The 20756-nt window shown below is 40.7% G+C and overlaps 2 protein-coding genes across 6 annotated transcripts in view; both read right to left on the bottom strand.

Annotated features, from left to right (window-relative positions):
• Window positions 1-948: 948 nt before the first annotated feature.
• LOC108133338 (uncharacterized) lies at window positions 949-5469 on the bottom strand. Its single transcript, XM_043212544.2, has one exon. It carries the CDS (start codon window positions 5467-5469, stop codon window positions 4819-4821), a length of 651 nt encoding a protein of 216 aa, XP_043068479.2. The 3' UTR covers window positions 949-4818.
• A 21-nt stretch (window positions 5470-5490) lies between these two features.
• Window positions 5491-20756, bottom strand: part of LOC108133335 (semaphorin-1A) — a 125352-nt gene continuing 110086 nt past the window's right edge. Inside the window, exons 7-23 of one of the 5 annotated variants that reach the window (XR_011441931.1) lie at window positions 16678-16782; window positions 15885-15973; window positions 15565-15706; window positions 15311-15432; window positions 15159-15239; window positions 14572-14717; window positions 10980-11062; window positions 10769-10912; window positions 10595-10706; window positions 10140-10282; window positions 9947-10075; window positions 8840-9047; window positions 8505-8775; window positions 8387-8440; window positions 7487-7549; window positions 6174-6246; window positions 5621-5666 (exon numbers count right to left, since the gene is read on the bottom strand). Coding sequence is in view for 3 of the 5 variants with exons in the window: in XM_070276875.1 (XP_070132976.1) it covers window positions 5491-5666; window positions 6174-6246; window positions 8387-8440; window positions 8505-8775; window positions 8840-9047; window positions 9947-10075; window positions 10140-10282; window positions 10595-10706; window positions 10769-10912; window positions 10980-11062; window positions 14572-14717; window positions 15159-15239; window positions 15311-15432; window positions 15565-15706; window positions 15885-15973; window positions 16678-16782 (2078 nt within the window). In the remaining 2 variants the exon portion in view is untranslated. Of the gene's footprint in view, window positions 5667-6173; window positions 6247-7486; window positions 7550-8386; window positions 8441-8504; window positions 8776-8839; window positions 9048-9946; window positions 10076-10139; window positions 10283-10594; window positions 10707-10768; window positions 10913-10979; window positions 11063-14571; window positions 14718-15158; window positions 15240-15310; window positions 15433-15564; window positions 15707-15884; window positions 15974-16677; window positions 16783-20756 lie in introns of all 5 variants that reach the window. The other 4 variants (XM_070276875.1, XM_070276876.1, XR_011441932.1 and 1 more) reach the window with 4 other exon arrangements.

The raw sequence follows: 20756 nt of genomic DNA, 5'->3' as shown, positions 1-20756 counted from the left end.
TCATTTTATTCATTTGTTTCATTCGCCTCGTATGTTAAACTTGTGTGGCTTGCGTATGAATGTGTACCGATCCGTTCGCTTGAATGGGTTCTGAGTGTGTTCATGGACCGAATGGGATCATCGGGCTTGTGGCTTTTCTATCAGCTTGAGTTTGATTATTTCGCGGCTGAAACTGACGTGCAGCTTACAGTTCGTTCAAGTATGAAAATCAGAGATCTAGGAAAGCTAAAAGCAAGTGTATGCATATATACTCGTGTCTATATTCGTATATATGGTATATATATATTCCTTCTAGGTATTTCATTCGCGATTATTCTGTGGCGCTGTGGCAGTGGCCCAAAACCAAAAAAATATAAGCCTCTTAATTCAAATCCAAATTGAAGCGAAACTAAAATGTGTCGAATTACGTATTTTGTTTAGCAGCTTCACTATCTTCATAATAAACCATTATAGATTGAGAAAGAATTGCAGAAGTTCCCGGTTCTACTGATTGATTGATTGACAAGGAGAGGCCTGCGATTCGAGCTTAGGAACTTCTCAACAAATTTACAAGTGAATTTATTGAACTCCTAGTTTTCTTTTGTGAAGCGACTAGTCAATAATCGTTTAATTAAAAATGCACATTAATTAAGTTTTCACTGGAATCAAAGGTAATCAGTGATTAGTTTTTAGTTTTGTTTGCCTTTGTTTCATTTTGGTTTTTTTTTTTATTTTCATTTTTGTTTTTTTTTGTTTGTTTTTATGTATATTTTGTAGCTCAGTCTTTTACTAACAATTTTTGTTGTTCATGTTTTAGCTTCATCATGCTTTGGATCTGATTCTGATTTCTTCTGGCGCACAAATGCCGCGTGAATAATTAAGTGTGTTTCTATACTAATTTCTGAAGCGTTTGGTTCGAACTAAATCTAAAAAATGGCGAATTCTGACTTGAAGTAATTTTTTTAGGTGTTTTTGTCTTTTTGAGAGGTCAAGGAAGAAGATGTAGCCGTTCGACTTGAATTTGATTTAGATGTGTTCTCGTGTCTAGATTTTGTTTGGGATCGGGAATTCAATTCATACCGTTTAGTTCGCGTTTTAATTCGTTTTCATTTAAATGTCTTGCTGTTAGCTCTATAGTTGCTTGGAAGTACCGTTTTGTGTCTAACTTTCGTAACTTATTTGAGTAAATATTTGTTATTAGCTTTGGGTTTAGGGTTTTCATTTCGTTACTCATTACTCATTATGTTCTTGCGCTACATAGTCAACAATTTAAATTTATCCTTACGTATTTGTAACCGCTAAAGAATGGATAACATACTCATGGCTCGTATGCTTCGAGATTACCTAATCGAAGAGCACATACATACATATCTTGACTGTCGATTCTGTGACTGTGTGTATTGATGATGGTGTGCCGGGTGTGTGATTGGTGTCTGATTAGTGTCCAATTGGTGTATGATGTGGGTGAAGCTTGAAACCAAGCGCAGGATATCGATTGCCTTGGGTTCATGTAGTCTGAGTTATGAAGCGTGCTTTTGTATTGTTTAAATGAAGGAATATTTATTTGGTTGGTGAAGTATTTACAAAGTTTCGCAGTATTCATATAGGTAATGGTTAGGTTAGGCTCTTCCGTTATAAAATCTTAACATAATTATATAAATTGAATTCATGAACTCGCTTAACTTTGTTTCATTTATGGCTTTCAAGTAAGTAAAATGCATCGATTACGTGTCAGTGTGTTTTTGTTTTTTTTTTATTATGTTTCTTTTTTATTTTCTAGAAGCATAGAGAGCTGTCTACTTAGAAATTATAAAACCAAACAGATCGGACATCGCACATATTTAGGCAACATGCTCACCCCAAATCCATTCAGAAGTCTGAACGGGTTTATCTGTAATAGTTTGCTCCTTTTCTCAAAAACATAATAGTACAGTCAATAATAATCCAGTTACGGTTAATGCCTTAAACTAGTTAGTAGGTATTTATGTATAATGCAATGCCTGCTCGTAATAATATCTATCAAGTAATCATTTATATATTTTTCATATATATATATTTATTTATTTTATGTAAGAAGCACTTGAATATATATCGTTTTGTTTTTAATGAAAAATGAAAACTTGAGTGTGTCATGTTTCGAGTTCTTTTATTTCATTTTTTTCTGGGTTCCAGGTTTCTACTCTCTAGGGCTTGCTTGTCAATAATTTATTAAATGTTGCTTGTTCATTATAGTTTAATTTCTGGCTAAATGCACCCGCTACAATCAGTAGTTAATAATTGTTTTCATCTTATTCGGAGAAAGTTAAAAATCGTTTTCACTTGCCTTATAATTATTTTTTTAAAGTATGTTCTTCGACATTGTCGCGGTCTTCATTGTCAACTCAGAGGTTGCTCTTTAAAAATGTTCTTCTGAGTTGCGTTTCCTCACAAATTTTGTTTTCTGCATAATATTTTAGTAAATGTGAAGTTTTTTTTTCATCTAACTCTGCCTTTTAATGAGTGTTTTTAATAAAATACTTTGCTTAAATCATTTTTTTTTTGCTTTGTTTATTATTTATATTTTCTTGTTTTTTTTGGGGTTTTTCAAATTTAAAAGCATTTCTAGAGAATCACTCTTCTAATGTATCTAATAAGTTTATGTATACGGGTCATCTATATTTATGTAATGAGTAATATAATCATTTTGCTTTTGTTACTGTTGTTGCGGATTTTGTCTGTAGGCATGATTCACTGTAAAACCTTTCAATTGCAGCCTGGCCTTAAATTACAATTACGTGATCGATTCCCCTCTTTGTATACTGAATAATCGGCGATCAGATTCAATTTGCTTGTATATGTACGTGTAAATGGTAAAGTGTATAAAAGTTAATGATCTGATTCAGTTAATACTTGTATGCAATTGTATAATAAGTTGATGTAGATCTAGAATTAGGTCAAACTTCTAGGGCTTTGCTATGTAATGTATATCCATCTGCTGCTACTCTATGTGTCTGATTCGTTTTTGCTTACGACTTACATGCTTACGGATTTGTATTGCTTTCGAATGACTCGACACTTCATTGTTAAAAACTAAACACCAAACAATGCAATTAAAAACTAAATAAACCAAACGATAATGATCTAGATACGTATATCAAATGAGCTTAAACCTTACTCAAGTATTTACAAATAAAACTAATTTAAATAAATATGTATAGCACTTAATTACTTGTGTCTTTGGCTGTCTAAATGTAGTCGCTTTTGTCACTTGTTGTTGCGGTTCATTTTTCGGTTTGTATACATTTTGTCAAAAAGTAAAATTGCATATAAAAGCATTAGATCGCTGCTGCATAAAGTATATTGTATATCTCAGTGTATATATGCCTACGCAAGTGTTTCAAGGATTTGATTTTTTTAAAGGATTTTTTTTTAACTCTACTATCTGTACGGTTTGGTTTTCTTTTATACAATTTGCTGTGATTTAGATATTTCTACGCTTTCTTAACTCGTCGTTCAACGCAATTTTCATGTTTGATCTGATGAGCTTTTGTTTAAGATTTCATACAAAATATCGAATATGGGTTAGCTTAGCCTAGCTCTAAATATACTCTATTACAAGAACAACATTAGCAATGCCCCTAGAGAAAATATTTTCAAAAGTTCCGTTCTGCCCTCTAGCCAAATCTATAATACAAACCCTAAGTGGCTAGGCTAAAGTATATAATATAATGCTTTCACTAAATTTTGATCGATCACTTCACATGAAATTTGTGTGTTCCTCCTCCACCTCCTCCTCCATCATCTCCATAATTATTCCCATATACGTATGTACACAGATGGCGAAATATCTGTCGCGGCATTGGATACATCCTGAACCTATGCAAACTATAACAACTGAACTGAAAGTGAGGGGATTTATGACCCTCTTGGGCCAGGCTCTATCCCCTCCCTATTATGGCACATATCGCACATACACGTGTTATCTGTACAGATAGGTTGAATAATGCGTTTAGTCCTGTACATATTTTACACTTTCCTACAGAGTAGTCCTACTTGGCGAATCGGAAATGGAAAAGTGGCTTAAGGCTCGGCAAATAAAATTGACAAACGGACAACGCATTCGATGGATTCGACTTTTGGGTGAGGAGATCTGAGTTGCGATTGGCAGTTTCAGTTCCAGGTCGGAGTGAATCTCGAGTGCAGAAACCTCTCTCTGGTTCCTCAATTTCGGATGTCTTAACACTAATTTGTATGCCCTACTATTTTGGTAAATCAGTAATAAGCGTTTCATTTTGTTTTTTTTTTTTTGTTTTGTCCATTTCTGTTCTCGTGTACATTTCCTCTACAAGTATCTCCAATATCTCCCGGTTAAATGCAAAAAATCGTGTATATCGTGTATATTCATTTGAATAAGGTTTGCTTAATTTACGTTAATATTTACATCTCCTGGCTCGTGTGTTCTTGAATTTTAATTAACAATATGGTTTGCAGCTCTAAGTTAGCGACTATATCTGAAGTTGGTATATATAGAGTCATATATATATCCTATATACGTATTCTTGTTAGCAGATTTGGTTATACTATCTGTGTAAAGGCTGTATAACTATAAATTTCGTGTATAATCTCTGTGGCTTTTTTGTGTGTAAGTAAATCCATCCCGTCCAGTTCCTATCGCATACTTGGAAAGGTTCTTCACCAACTAGGGTGCATTACATATCTGATGTGATCTTGATCTGTAACCCCCCTTGGCTGGTAAAAAGTATCGCCTATCTTACATTTTTCATAATTTTTTGTTTTTTGAAAACCAATCCGTTTCTGATTACGCAACTACAAATCCCTAGCTTAGTGGAGTCCTTAAAACTAGTACATCTCGTTCTCATCCCAATCGACCGACTGCAACACCAGTTTGTCCAGCTCCTTGGAGTCCCCGGAGCTGCTGTTCCGCCTGCGCCGCCGCCTCTGGAGGTGTGCCCACTTCCGGTTCAGCTGCGTGGCCACCTGAGGAGCTGCAAACATGGCCGCTGCTGCGGCGCTCAACTTTGTGGGCGTAATAGCGCTGCTGGCCGTAGGCGTGGCCCCGCCTCCAGCGGGACTCATGCTGAACAGCTCCCGGTTGCCGAAGCGAAATCTACGGGGCGGTGGCAACGGAGGCGTGGCAGCAACGGCTCCACTTCTCGGAGTGTCGTAAGGGGGTGGCGGGGTGATCATGGCTAGCGAAGAGGTATCCTCCTCGTCATCGTCGTCCTCCTCCTCATTGTTGTCATGATTGGCAAAGTGGAACCTTGCATCGGAGCAGGCGTGGTCGTGGGCGTGGACATGGCGTTCGTAGAGCTCGTAGGAGGGTGTCTCCTCCAGCGGCGACTGCGGTTGGATCGGTGTTACCGGCATGGACTTGGCGTACGTTCTGCCAATGGGACTCCTTTGGGGCGGCTGAGCTGGGGGCGTTGTCGGGTGCGGGGGCTGCGACTGCGACTGGGACTGGGCTGTGGACTGGGCCTGGATGAGTGGCATCGATTTGGTGTTGCATATCAATCAATCACGGTAGATGTAGCTGCAGTTCTTGGGGCTCTCCTGCGGACTGGGGCTGCTGGATGGAGGGGCCGGACTGCTGCTGCTGTTGGACATTACGGGCGAGGACCCGGAACTGGAGTGCGGCTGTTGTTGCTGCTGCTGCTGTTGTTGGGGGCTATTCGAGGGGTGTTGAGTTACTGCAAAGGTCAAAGGCACTGGATTAAGTTGGGGCGAATGGACGGAGCATATGCTGGGTGCATGTTGCATCGATGCTAGGGATAACACACATATGAGGGCTATTTGGAATGCATAGTTTTTGAGACAACATTGAATCTGCTGCAACATGCACACACACAAAACTACTTAAAATTTAGAAATGATATTTTAAATGGGAAAAAACAAATATTTATAAACACTCAAAAAATTGAACATGTAGTTTCTTGACTTGAGAAACAGGAACAGATAGGAAAAAGAGTTTTTTCTTTAATTTTTAAAAATAGCACAGATATTTCCCCAATGGGGGGTCCAACCCTGCACCACAGAGCACGAGATCAGAGAAGGAAAAACCGGAAGGGACGACAGATACAGTTTTGTGGAAGAGGTGTCTGAGCCGTGTTCGGTGTTCTGTGAGCCCCAGTGGGCCGGGTTAATAAATAAGGCTAACTTAATGCAACTTAGGGTAACGGAACGCAACGTAAACTTACCAATACCATGACGGGGCGGCTGTCTTCTTGCGCGACCAAGACTTCTATTACGTGTGTTTGTGTTGTTTACAGCCTATGGGGTGGAGTGTTTATCAATTTCTCATCTTTAACATTCAAGTTTAAGTTTTGGAAAAATTATGTAAATGTTGAGGAAAAATCAAAGTTCAAAAAAACCAACAAAGTATAACTCTAATTTGCTTTAATCTAGGAAAAAAAACGTTTGCAGTCAAAGTTTGCTCCCAAATGTTCTTGCAAGGCAGATCGAATTTTCGAGTGTGTTTCTAGTTTTTCAATTTTAATATTTTATATTTTTTTAATCAAATCTCTTCCAATGGTATTTGTGGCAAGCAATAAAACATAAAAAATTAGCTTATTAGCTATATACTATATAGAAATTAGGAGTCAAGTGGGAAGTACATGTATCATGGTGGGCGGAGTAGTTAGATTATTGCATTTTAATGTGTCCAAGATATTAATTATTTGTTTTTAATATTACGCACACACACACACTTTTTTCTGTTCATCTCAGTGGGGGATTAATGGCGAATGCTAATTAATTTTGGTTTTTGGTGCCCATGCAGTGGGATTCAAGCGGTTCGATGGGGTTCAGGCTAGAGGAGGGTGTATGCGATATATCGAATAATGCCAAATCCAACCCCAAACACACACACACACACACACACTCCCAATTAGACAGAGGTCAGGCAAAAGGTCAAAGGAAGCGCTGGCAGCGATTGGCATGTCGACCGCGAAGCGAGTTGGGCGCGGGATGGCTGACTGGGCTGGACTGGCCTGATTGATTGATTGTTTGATTGACCGATTGGTGGTTCAAAACCTTTTTCGCATTTTCAAAATCGTGTGGTGTTCAAAAAAAAAAAATCAAAAGGAAACTGTGAGTGAAGAGACAGACAGAGAAAGATATAACAAACAACAAAGCTGCAACAAACAGTGCCTAAGTATTTGAATAGTTTTGAAAAATTTTTAAAACATAATATTCTGCTAAAATGTGCTCCAAATTCAAAATATATACTACAGAGAGAGAGCAAGAATCGGGGAGATTTTGAAAATTACTTTTTGCCTATCGAATTTCGGTTGAGCTCGTGGCGAAGGGAGCTCGTTCCAGATTGCAGCTTTTGAGCAAAACATTTTCCAGATTAATAGTACTATAGTAGGTAGCAAACCAAAACCAAAAAACCCCAAAAAATCAATCTAAAAACCAAAAAGTCGAGAGGTAACCAAGCGCAAACAAAATTAAAATAATTTAAAACAAATCAAATAAAATAATAGAGCTTTAGCTATAAACAAGTATTTACCATATTTTGGGTAATTAGTCCCTGACTGGTTTCAGCCGCCCCACTCCCGTCTCAAAGGTAAACCTAATAAAAAAATGGGAAGAAGAAGAGAGAGATAAGATAGAGATAGATTTTTGTTTTTTTTTCCGGTAATTTTTTGTCGGGTTTTTTATAGGATGGAGTTAGTATCGATAGAGATAGAGCTCGATAAAGAAAGTAACTATAATGCATAGGTATAGTTTTGAGACAAAAGGATTCGCCGGCAGAGCGATTTCGAGCGATTGGTGTATTTCCAAAAGAACCAAAAGATCTTAAAAAAAACTAGCGAGATGGGATGTAAATGGATTTTAGACATGCGCTTCAAAATGATTAATGAGATGTGGAGGAGTGATGATGGATAGCAGCGCATACTTAATAGACACCCATTGAAACCCAATTAAATTAAAGGGACAAATTAAATTTATTTTCACGATGATTTTTTATAATTAAAAGAAAAGCATGCAAATGGCACAGTAACTACACACAACATTTATGATTAAAAGGTATGAATTGTAATGATTGAATGACTTGTGCTTTTTATCCTAATTTATATATTATTTCTATGTAATGGATGTGGCAGGACATACACACACTCACACACCAAAACACACCCACATACAACACGGATAGCAAGTGAAACTATGAAATACACCAATCGACGATTGTGCGAGGAGGTTTCAAATAAAAGCGCAGCACAGGGACTCTCGACGGGCGAGCAAGTTAGTTAACTAATGTCGAACAACATCGAAAAGATCGCAATAGTAACGATTAGAGATTATTATTAGTAATAGTAGTAGTAGTAGCAGTAGTACAATACGATAGATGGAAATAAAAAAAATTAATCGTATTCTTCTAGTTGGATTAATATTTGAGATGTCTTACCTTCTTAACGCTGCGGGTGGTGGAAAAGCCATCACCGCGTCTGTAGTTATCGCCCTGAAAGTAGGTTTAAATAATATTTAGAATTATATTTCATTGTATCTTAAACTGAACCACTCACCATCACTTGGTGAGAGCGCAGCGTGCCAAAGTTGTCGCGGCCGCGGTAGGATTGTTGGGTGTTGTAGCCATCCGGCTGGAACTGGAAAAGTGTCTCCGAGTTGGGGCCCTGGTGCATCTGGTGCATGGGAGGCTTTCGGAGTGTGTTCTTTGGCGAGTGCATCTTGTTTTGCGGTGGAGGTTGTGGCAACAAAACAGGCTCCGCATACGTCACCTCTTCCACTTGTGGCAGCAGCTTGGGCTCCTGCTGGATGCGGCACGATGACGGGAAACTAAAGGGAATAAGATTCCATTAATATCAAATTTTTTAAATGATATATCTCTCTGAAAACATACCTATTAACATTTTGCCGCTGTTCAAAGTATTCATATTCCGTATCCGGATATGGCAGATTGTCGTCCTCGTCCTTGTGGCAGCGCCGACCACAGAAGTAGCCTGTAAAGAAGCCCACCAGCAGGGAGAAGATCGAGCCAGCCAGTACGGCCATTACCAGAGTTTCCACCGTGTACTGGGCGTTGATTATATCTGCGGATATTTGGGGACCTTCGGTTAGTATATAATTTCGCAATAGATTGTTCGTTTTGGCATCGATACAGTGTGCATTAGACAAAACATTCAATAAACATTTGAATACACAACAGATATTTGGTTTCAAGTTTGTTGAATTGGTGGGTTTTCAGAGGTGGGTCAGTTTCGGTTTCAGTGTGGGTGGTATATTTTATGGAGGTTGGTCCATTATTTCAACGACATCAATTAACATCCAAACATCGAATTTAGAACGCATGGTATAAGGTAATTGCACGACAAAAGTTCATCATAAAATCATAAAAAAGAAACAAGAAAATTGTGAATAAAAAACGGTTAGTAAAATTGTACAACAACAAGTAAACTGTTTCAGAACTTTCTCCTCATTATACTGGCCATTAGTTAGTGTGTGAATATTTGACACAAAAAAGAGCTTCTTGAAAGCGATTAAATGCATGCAGTATATTTACATAAAAGTATCAGAATTTAAGAATCAAGATATTTAATAATTTATATTTCCTCTCTTGTTTTAAAGTATTTTCTTGTTTAATAAAATAGTTTTTTTTCTAAGATTTTTTCAAGAAAGATTACACAAAATAGAAATAAGTAGTTTCCTGAAGGAACAAGTGCAAGGCAACAGATATTATGGGCGTTGAATGGCATAAAGTGGCAATAAGACAGCACTGTGAGCCAGGGGACAAGGGGAAAATGAAAATGTGATTTGCATCGCAAGACAACAGGTAACAGGTAACAGGTTATGCGGAGCAAGTAAGGTGGCAGGTCGGGAGGAGGAGATGGAAATGGCTTCTGGGAAACTGACAAGCAAAGTACGTGCAAAAAGCAAAACGAACAAATCCAAAATATATATAGGTATATGCATAAATTGATGCAGTGGGGAAACCGTTTAGATAAATCACCTTCAAAGTTCTTATCAATATTGTCGATGATCTCCTGATCCTTGCTCTGGCGTCGCGAATCCAATAAGTCCATTTCATTGCGGTATCCCTTCTGTTCCCCCGCATTGGCATCCTTTGAGTTTATTTTGCCTGGTTGGATAGAGAGAGGGCGTTAATCTCGAGGTCCTCGTTGTCGAGCCAAGTTCTTACTCACCTGAGGGGCAGGCCGCATGCTGGCCAGTGGCCACATTCTGGTAGAAATAGTTCTCCTCCAGCCATCTGGGTGCGCCGTGGGAGCGACACTTTCCAGCAATTTTGTCCCAGGCGCAGTAAGGATCCTGCAATGCAACGCACTCGCTGTGGAGATGCAGAGAATGTTGGATAAATATCTGTACAATGCACAGTGAAAAGAAAGTCAAGCCTTTCTTAAGCATTTATCTTAAACATAGGGCTTTATATCGATTATTTTTTTCAGTGCTTTAATGGGCTGATGAAACTCGAAAATGTGTAAAGTGTAGAGCTCGACGATTGCGTCGCATATTGAGGCAGTCAAGTGTCAGACAGGCGACACGAGTGTCGCGCAAATTGTTACATGATAATAAAAATGCCATTGTCTGGGGCACTGGAGTGGGAGGTAAACCTGAAAGCGGGTAGTTGTCTGGCACCCACCTGCAGCTGGTGATTTTGTCATTATGACAACGATGCAATTGTATGGCCACCACCTGGCTGTCAGTCACAATGATTAATTTGCCATCATCATAGCTGCCATCTTTGGGTTGATCTGCGAAATCAATACAGGTTATTTGCATCATTGTACATGCATATTTTCCTGTGTATACTCACCGTACTGCATGGTTCGAACTATTTCCAGGTTGCGAATGGGCTCGCTTTTGGTCAGGACATCGATCTCCTCAATGACCACCGATGTGACTTTGTCGGCGGCATCGGCGGATTCGGCATTGACCGACTTAATGATCTTGCCATGGTCTAATGGGGTTGGATTAAAAATTATTCGATATTCTCTAAATGGATCTTAGAGTCTTTTTTAACTCACCTGTGCCCACAAAAATAACATCATAGGTCTTGCCACCCGGAGTCTTTATTTGCGCATCGACAGCGATTTGTGTGAAGCGATATCTATGGAAATGGAGAATGGGAATTTCATTAAAAAGTTTTTTTTTTGATAAGTTTTCTACTGTGATGATTCGATATCCCTGGCATCTAATTTTTCTTCATCCATCCGTGGCATGAGAAACCTCTGTCAGTCTCCTAAATGAACAACCGAACATTGTTGCATGTTTTCTTTATTTTGCAACATTGTTGTCGCTCGTTTCCCTGACAATGGACGAACGTCTGTCATTTCGGTTAGACGTCCATTAATAATGGACAGACGCCAAAATGGTCGCCGCTGTCAGGACGAGAAGGACAAGCACACTGAAGTGTTCTGGTTAGAACAACTACAGTCTGTTTTTGTTTCTCGTTTTTTAAATATATTCCGAACAATAACTACAATAAAAGCAACACAAGTAGATGAAATAAAAATGAAAATTTCTCTCTGATTTCACCGCAAAAGCTGGGCCCGCCGCTGCAGCCTCTTGTTGCAACATTTGTGGCCTGGTCCATCGTCCATGGTCCCTGTCCATTGTTGGCTGTCATGCCTTCTGGCTCGATTTAAATGCAAATGTCTGGCAGCAGAAATGGAAGCCACAGTGCTGCAGAGCGGCCCAGGAGCAGCCACTCCATGTCCCACTGCTCTGCTTTTTTTTTATTGTTAATTAACTAATCTTGTTTGCGGAGCATCGGAGCTTGTGTGGAGCAACAATTTCCAAATTGCCCAACGTTTCTGCGAATAATTCATTAAACAAAGTTTTAATTTAGTTCTAGTTTGGGTTGGAATTCGAGGACTCCAGCACGAGAATTGTGTTTAGTGGAAAGATTGGGCATACAATGTCGACTAAAGTTTAATGTAATGCTGGCAGGGGTTGAGCAAAAGTGGATTCAATAAATGTTTATTATTTTAAGAAAGCTAGCCCCGAATCGAAAAAGTTTAATTTAAACTCAAACTAGACAAAGAAAGCCCACGGGAGGGATGAGAACAAATATAGCTTAAGCTTAAATTCGACAAAAAGAAACCTCCGAAGGCCAACATGAAAGTCAGGGATATGCAAAATAAATATGTAAACAAAGTAGGGGAAAAAAAATGTTTACGGAGGACCCAGGGCCACGTCCTGGGCCGGGTCAAAGTCCAAAGTCCTGGCAATTGAAACTTGCAAAAATGTTGCCAACTTTTGTATCGCTCCGATGAGTTCAGAGGGCGACGATGACAGCAACAACATCGCCAGACAAATGGCCAGAATGGGGGGATGGGCCAGTTAGCCGGCTTTGTCCACCTCATGCCGAGTCAACTTCCCGGCCGATAAGAACACGTTAAGGACAATGCGATACCTTGGAACAGGAACAGGAAGATGCAGACTGGGATACGGTCAGCCAGCCAGCTGCTGGTAGGAATCAGTTGAATATGGGATACTTCCGGTCTGCGCCAGGAAACAATTTGTAACGGAGAACCCGAGGAGCCCGGGTCTTGCTTGGACACTTTCCACTCAAGTCGAAGGAAGATGCTGCACACTATCCTGAGCTGAGTACATACAGTTTTCAACTTGCTGCAAACTTTTGCCACAACCAGCCCCAGACTGAAGACCCGCCTCAAGTCCAGACCAGGGCCCCTTCCAGTATGCAAATCATGGAAATCCCGGCAAAAAAGACGTCGCCTCCTTTCCGAGATTTATTTGAGCCACGCCCACGCCCACGCCGCACACAGGCAGCCGGCAGAAGCCGAGGAGCGGAAGTGGCCAAGCGATTTGGGACCCCAACGAAATTATAATAAATTTATGTTTCGGCCGAATGCCATAAATTCCACAGAATTTTTGATTTGATTTTGTCATTTGCGTTCAATAGCTCCCCGCTCCAACCAGCCCCTCGACCGGATTCACACCTTGAAGCCGTCGCTTTGCGGTATCTCGTTCTGGTTTCCAGTTGCCACAGAATATAATTTATGCGTATTGTTTGAGCCCGAATCGTTGAGATGATAAATGATTTCTTTTGGCCGAAAACGGTCTTGGCATTAAGAGCTTGACCCGATTCTAATACGCTTGAGCTCTCAAGATGGGACCAACAATTCCATAAAAGAATTTAAATTTAAGTCTGAAAATATTTCTTAATATTCCAAGAAAATAGTTGCTCCTTAAGTCAGTAGGTAACTAATTACTAACTATCGCTCAGTAAGGATTCTGCGCTGATGACCCAGTTTATATTTTGATTTATGGAATGGCAATGACGCATAATCCTGCAAACTTTTGGCCCAGAAGGAAGCCCGAAGGCCGCTGACGTGCTGACATATGAGAATAGTTGGGCTAAAAAAATGTGGGGAGTAACTTTTGCGCATTTTTATGGCTTTCAATTGAGTGTCCTGGGCTCTTGATTAAATTCTGATGCACGCCCTCGTCCTGGATGCGTCCCAGCCGAGCATCCGTCGTCGAAGTTGCACCAGTTGGCCCCCAAAATGCAATGAGTCAGTTGCAGAAAGCGGTCTGCCCCACTTCATTTTTTTTAACAACCAACACCCACCCGCCCACACACAGTCACTGCACCGTACTGCACCACTCGCTTTTGCATTTGTTGTGGTGTGCTCATGTGGATAGGGATGCGGATGCGGATGCGGATATGGAGGAAAGTATGGAGCAGGTCTACGGTCTGCGTTGTTGCTACGTGTTCCATATTTCATTCTAATTTATTCAGTTGTGCATACATATTTTCGTTACGGGTTGCCTCCTCGGCGCATCCATGCATTTCCTTCTGGCTGGCTCGGTTCGTTTGCTTCAAACTATCGCTCCACTGCCAGTCCCACCTGCACCACTGCTCGCCCCAAAACCAAAGCCAGTGTCTAGAGTGGTGCTCAGTGGCTCGCTTATGATTTAGACCCTTTAAAGTTTCTTCCGCACCGCCCCCAACTCTGGAACACATCTCGGCGTTGTTCGCCGTAATTGTGGCTCAATTACATGGAAAAGTTACCAAATTGAATTTTTAAATTCTCCCCCCGGCCAGAAGCCAGAACGAGCGAAATCGTTGGCCATAATTTATGGAAACGCTCCCCCCGTGGCTCCGTTCATGTTGCTTTGGTTTACGGTTATTTGCGCTGACTAACACCTTTAGCCAATTTCCATAAACTCGGGCTAGAACAGATGCTGCAACCTACTCTGTATGTGTGGGTCGGATATTGGCCAACAAAGATTCAGTCTATGGCTTAGAGACCTCTTCCAAACTATGTTAGATTCGAAATTCAATGTTAAATATAATATATTTTGAATATGTTTCTATTTCTTTTTTCTCAACGCTTATTGTATCCACATTATGGTTGTAAAGCCAACTACTACCAAGCCAAGCCCTTCAAAGCCCTCTTCCTTTATAGCCCACTGCAACCACTAAGCTGGCCAAAAGTCAACCAGCTGGCTGGCTGAAAATTTATGCTTCCCACTGGGGACGGATCTCGCTTTTTGGCCGGAAACCGGAAGTGACGAAGCAACGAAATAAAGGCGATGTGAATATGATGGCTCAAACTCGGGCTCGGGCGACGGCAGTTAGTTACTCACATTGTGCTCGTCCGGACCAAAATCGGTTGACCGAAAAATGCCGGCACATTCTCGTCCATTAACGAATGTGTTTTGATGAAATTCAATGTGGGGTCCGTGAGGCCTCTGGAGTCGTTGTGGCAGGCACCAGGGCGAGGATGAGGTACCTAAAAATAAACCGAATGGAAACCAAATGCAAATTTAATATGGCAATTTAAAGGATTTAATAAAATATACGGCTTAGTGCTGTCACATCATTGGAGAGTTTGTTGAATATCTTTAGCAAATTGTTACAGTGAGTCGTTGCAGCACGTCCTTTGGCAAGGACTCTCATTCAGTCAGTTACCAATATCAGAAAGCTGACAAAAGCAAGCTCTGCCAAGAACCCGAATCGATGCCGACATGTGCAGTCATCTGCTGGAAATTGGCAAAAGCATTCGGGATGCAAATGCAGATTTGGTGCCAAACGAGGAATACATTTTGCAGAAACATTTTTATGGCATGCCGGCCATAAGTCATAAATTTGTGCGGCACCATCTGTGCTCAAGTGCGGTCACAAGAACGTTAGGGTTGGGCTTAATGCTAATCCGAAGACATGAAGGACTCACCTTGGCGTTGTTCACTGGCAGCCAGTTGGAGTTGATGCCGCTCTGCTCCTTGAACTGTCCCTCGAACGTGTCGGCAATGTCCTGGCGCGAGGTAGGAGAGTCGCAAATTAAAATTTCCGTTTCGGGAAACAATTTCATGGCGGGTAACTCACCTGCAGGGCGAAGGCACAAACCGCAGAGCCCGGAATGGAGTTGGTCGGGGTATTGAAGACTCCGTAGATCAGCTTGGAGTTCATCGATCCGTACTGGCCATCCACCAAGTTGCTCGCCGATTCTTGAAGTAAAAATAGAAACAAGTTGAAGCTTTTAATCAGCTTATCAGGCAAGCTGGCGTATTGGTTTACGTTTCTCGGCGAACCAATTACAGCGCAGAATGCTGGCGTTTAAAGTTGGAAATTGAACTTACGGATTTCATTAAAGTAAAAGGGATAATCGCCCGGAATGGAGCAGTTGAGACGGGATTTCAGGAACGATGTCCAGCGATTGCGGAAACGATGCGGGCCACCCTTGTCCCACTTGCAGACGCGGGCAACGCGCGAATAAATCGCCTGAAAATCGCATGGAAGGATAAGATATTAATGCTGCTCAGCTTCCATCGTTAGAGGGCCAACAACTGCGACAATCTGCGGCAAATAAATAAGGAATTGCCCAACACGCAGCATCAGCAGACACTTTCGTGCCCCTGGCAGTTGTTGTTCCTCATCGAATTGATTGGAAAACACTCACCTTGCCACAGTTTATGAACTCCACTGCGGTTTCCCGAAAAAAGAAATAGACAAAGTCTCCCTGCGTGAACGAGCTGACAAAGTTGGGGGCTGGAAGACGGGGAGAAATTTAAACAAAGTTTAGCCATTAAGTTCAGTTTATAGGTTTCGTGATTGCAAACATTTTTATGGTGGATAGTTTTGGATTTTTGTCATTTTCATGATTTTATGACAGGTACGATGACATCAGCTGGAATAAATGGGTTTCAATGAGTTCATTGGCATGCATTAGATCCATGTGGATATGGCGTTGAGTAGTTCGTCGATGAGTTAATGCCACATATAGTGGCTCAGTGAAACATTAAAGATTTCACAGTTCACAGCTCTCGACGCATTCCTCCATTGGCCATACAATATGAATTATGAACTCTGGCGGAAGGACGTCGATTGGAATGGGGGACGATTGACGCCCATCTCCTACGGTGGTAAATGACAGTCGGACGTGCCACGTCTATTCGGACTCAGATTCAGTTAATGGAAGCTTTTACATGGCAGCAGGAGCTGGCGGGACCCTTGAAATATGCAAAAGGCAATCGCACGCAATCGCATCGCCAACTGACATTCGACAGGAAGGACACCGACACATCGACACACCGACAATAAGTGCACACAGCGTCCAGCTGGCGACCTCAGATGCATACTGGAATGGGGTGAGGAGGCACACTGCGCTAATAAAGCAGAAGCGCCATCCTGACAGGGTCCTTGACGTTTTCAATTACCACAAGTGGCTACAAACGCACTATCTGGCTACCTACCGTTGAGACTCAGGCTATCGTACTGCTCCGTCTGGAGGGGCTCCCTGTAGATAATCGGATCGCTGCCGCTGAAATCCGCCACAGTACCAGAATACAATTCATTGTCTGCGAAGAAAGAGAAAAAAATTCCATGGATTAGAAAATGAATTAAAAACTTTACAAACTTTAATTTGTATACCCTTGCAGAGGATATTATAATTTTAATACGCAGTCGGAACGGCCGACTATATTCTATAGCTTCCACATAACTGATGGATCGGAAATGCCATACTTTGCCTATCATGAAAAATGGATTTTTATGCAGAATTGTAGCAAATCGATTCAGAAATCGTTTAAAGTATTCCGCTTGAGAATCGGATGAGAATTGGGAAAGATATGGTCGTCACTGTGGGCCATAAAGGGAAAAACCCCAATTTCGAGGGATCCCATCATGAAAAATGGACAAAAAATCTAAAAAATATTTTGTCTCAGGATTTTTATGCAGAATTGTGGGAAATCGATCCAGAAATCGTTTAAGGTATTCCGCTTGAGAATCGGATGAGAATTGGGGAAGTTATGGTGGTCACTGTGGGCCATATAAGGGAAAACCCCATTTTCGAGGGATCCCATCATGAAAAATGGACAAAAAATCTAAAAAATATTTTGTCTCAGGATTTTTATGCAGCATTGTGGGAAATCGATCCAGAAATCGTTTAAGGTACTCCGCTGGCGAATCGGATGAGAATTGGGGAAGATATGGTCGTGATATGGTGTTTGCAAAAAATACCAACTTTAGTATTTTTGAAGATAGAAGCTTGGGTTTTTTTTTGTAATTTTTTTTTAAATAATTGGTTTTATTCGAATTTGAAACAATTCGAATAAGGATCGGGACCCTTCTATATCGGAACCCTCTCATAAGTAGCCTACTATATACGACATTTGCAATAAATATCCAATCCTTACCGCAAGGGTATATCAAATTCAGCTCCGCCCAAAGTTAGTTTTCCTTGTTATATTCTAATGCCTGACATCCAACCAGATCAATTATTTTCGACACAATACAAAGTAAGTGGATATATCCAACTAAAAAATGTCAAGAGTAAACGTCAATTAAGTGTCACTTTCTATTAGCTCCTGCAAACATACATACATTTTCGATCCAATTTTCTTCATAAAATTTCTTAACGACTATTTATTATGCATTAAAATGTCATGTAATTTGGAATTTCTCCATCAGGGCGAAAATAAATCGGGGAATATTATAAAGAATTCATCAAGTGCTCTGTGTCAGACAAGAGTCAGTGTGCCGACGCCCTGCTGGCTGGCTAAATGTGCGCGCCAAATTCCATTAAGCTAAACGACAACAAGCAGTGGGTCCTGGCGAGAGTACTGGAACTGGTTCTGGTACTCCTGACATGGCTTTTCAGATGGTATTGGATGCGCCTGCGGCCACATACTCGTACTCGTGCAGAAGATAAATGAAATTTTCTTGTTTTTATATATATGTACATACATATATATTATTTTTTGTCGTTTTGGTTTTTGTTTGTGCAGCGAATTGGCTCGGGCTTGTCACAGGCTTCGGCTTTGTCCTTGTCAAGCTCCAGCAACAATAAAAGAAAAGCCAAAAAAATATGTGTATATTGAAAACTGAAAGACGGAAGTGCCGAGCGCCCGTTTATTGTCTGGCCGGAAATGGCTTGGCTGTCGGCAGCGAAATCTCAGCAGATGCCATTCCAAAGGCAGCTGAACACAATTCGACTCAATGCGATCATCAATCGCTCTCCAGGAAAGCCAAAGGTCTCTAGGCACTCTTAAAGTTTTTGTTTTTGCATTATAATATTAATTCTGAATAGACTTCAGAAGCTGATTTGAGAAGCATCGAAACATAAGCTCAGTACGAATTATCAGTTTGATGACTGAGGGTGTTTTACTTATTTTTTGAAAGCAAAAATGAAACTAATTCCTTTAATATTTGTATTCATTCTGGGGCTGCAAAGTTCCATGGAAGATTGTATGGTAAGAATATTTATTCATATTAGAAAAAAAATTTAAGTATACAAGCATTTTATTATTTTAGCTTGAAGATGAGGAGAATGAATGCGGAGCGTATTGTTACAAAGTAGCAAGACCAATTTTAGGATATTTGACACAGTTACTGAAGGAGTTACATGAGTGCAAAAATCGAAATCGGGAAAACCTCATCCTAAAAGGAAAAGAATTCGTGAAACTACACTTAGAAGGGTTGAGACTGGAGAATCTACAGAACTTAATGGCAGAACAGGAATTCGTTAAATTGGATAAATGGATGACTGCATGCACAAGGCCACCTCGTACAACAAAATTTTGCAAAATTCTTAATGGAAAACACTATTTTGTAGACTATATTAAATCAGTTACATGGGAGAAAGCCTATAATATTTGCCGCCAAATGGATGGACACCTTGTTAGTTTAAAAAGTGAAGAAGAGTGGAATGCTCTTCGTGGCCATTTAGACCGTACGCGCAGATATTGGACAGATCTTATGATATCCAATAATGATCGTAATAATATAATCTCAAATACTACTGGAACGAAACCTGAATATACAAATTTTGCAAAGTTTGAGCCCAATAATTGGTATGGACATGAAAATTGTGTTGAATTGTGGAATAGGGCCCGCCCTACAACCTTTGAAATGAATGACGAGTCTTGTTCTACAGAAATTTTTTTTATTTGTGAACGTAATTAATAACCAATTAAAAAAATAAAAAAAAAATAAAAAAAAAAATTTTTAATGTTTTAACTAGTGAACACATTTGATCCGAATATCGAAATAAATAGAGAACGTTGATTTATGCAAAATTTCAGTCCGAAAATTGTGTGCTTATGAGTCTGGAGGGTCTAAAGCCGCCCACGTGCAGTGTGGCGCACATTTAATAGATTTTCGCGTTGATGGCCTGGCAAACTCTAGCGCATTTTGTGATTTTTGGGGTTTTGTGTTTGGGCGCTCGCCGCAATCGATCAAATTTAGGACAGGGGCAGGTGGGCATGGACGGAAAATGTGAATTACGTGACAGAGATGTTGGCAGGGAAATGAGGACTGTGTTGGAAGGAGGAGAAAGCCACATTAAAACCGTCTTCTGCAACAAATTAATTTCGCCCATCACGCTCCTCCACCCCCGGTGGGGTGCTTAAATTAAGAGGCTGTAAAAGTCACGCGGTGAGTGAAAAGCGAAAGTGACTCCCCTCTGGGAGGGATACTACCAAAAAATCCCGCATCCCCAGAAAATAGGAATATAAGGACAGGGGGCGGCTGGCAATAGACAGGAGGCAGGTGAGGCTAATGGCCAATAAAAACAATTTCACAAGTAGAGTTAATAGGTAGGAAGTTTTACATCAAAATCGTTAAGTCAACAGGAAAGACTTCTTTACCTTCAATCTAGAGTTACTTTAAAGATTTGACTTCTATTTAATGTTAAAATAATCTGTTTTTATTACAAAAAAAAACTCTTTGCCCTCCGTTTTTGGAATGAAGTTCTTGCCGAAATGCAAGTAATTAACAATGGGAATGCAATTAGCATGGCGGCCGAAAGTTGTGATTGTTGTAGTTTTATGCAGGAGAGCGTTTTTTATTTGGCTGGCGCTGCCTTCTTTGAATTTCGCTAACAAGGTGCACAAAAGGACCTGCCCCAGCTGTCGCACCGTGTCCTTGCCGTCACCCGGCGGGGCGCAACATCGACAGGACACGAAAAGTTGCAACTGCCACCTCTGGCCTTCGCTGCCTCGTTGTATCTAATTGGTTTTTGTTTGTGTGTATTTTCCACTGCCTCTATCCCTCTCTCTGCCTCTATCTCTTTCGGCCTTTGACTTTCTTTCTCTTTCTCCAGTCATTGTGTCGTGCAGGGACGTTTGCTTTTATTGTTTGCTCATTATAACGCCAGTTACCTGACGACCCACGTCCAACCCAACAGGACTCAAACAGGACTCAAGCTAGGGCGCTGGGCTCAAACTTTTCCGCATTGCAGCAATTGGCCTCAGCTTAACTCATTTTAAATGACAATCTAGCGTGCTGGAATTATGCACATCGGCTTGCCCTTTCCGTGCATTGCCACGGAGCT

This window comes from Drosophila bipectinata, chromosome 2L (genome assembly GCF_030179905.1).
Source record: "Drosophila bipectinata strain 14024-0381.07 chromosome 2L, DbipHiC1v2, whole genome shotgun sequence".
NCBI classification, from domain to species: domain Eukaryota; kingdom Metazoa; phylum Arthropoda; class Insecta; order Diptera; family Drosophilidae; genus Drosophila; species Drosophila bipectinata.
This window is presented reverse-complemented; position numbering and strand designations above follow the sequence as displayed.

Bases quoted from the DNA above. Each gene is read 5' to 3' on its own strand.
- LOC108133338 (XM_043212544.2), bottom strand. From the start codon at position 5,469: ATGCCACTCATCCAGGCCCAGTCCACAGCCCAGTCCCAGTCGCAGTCG.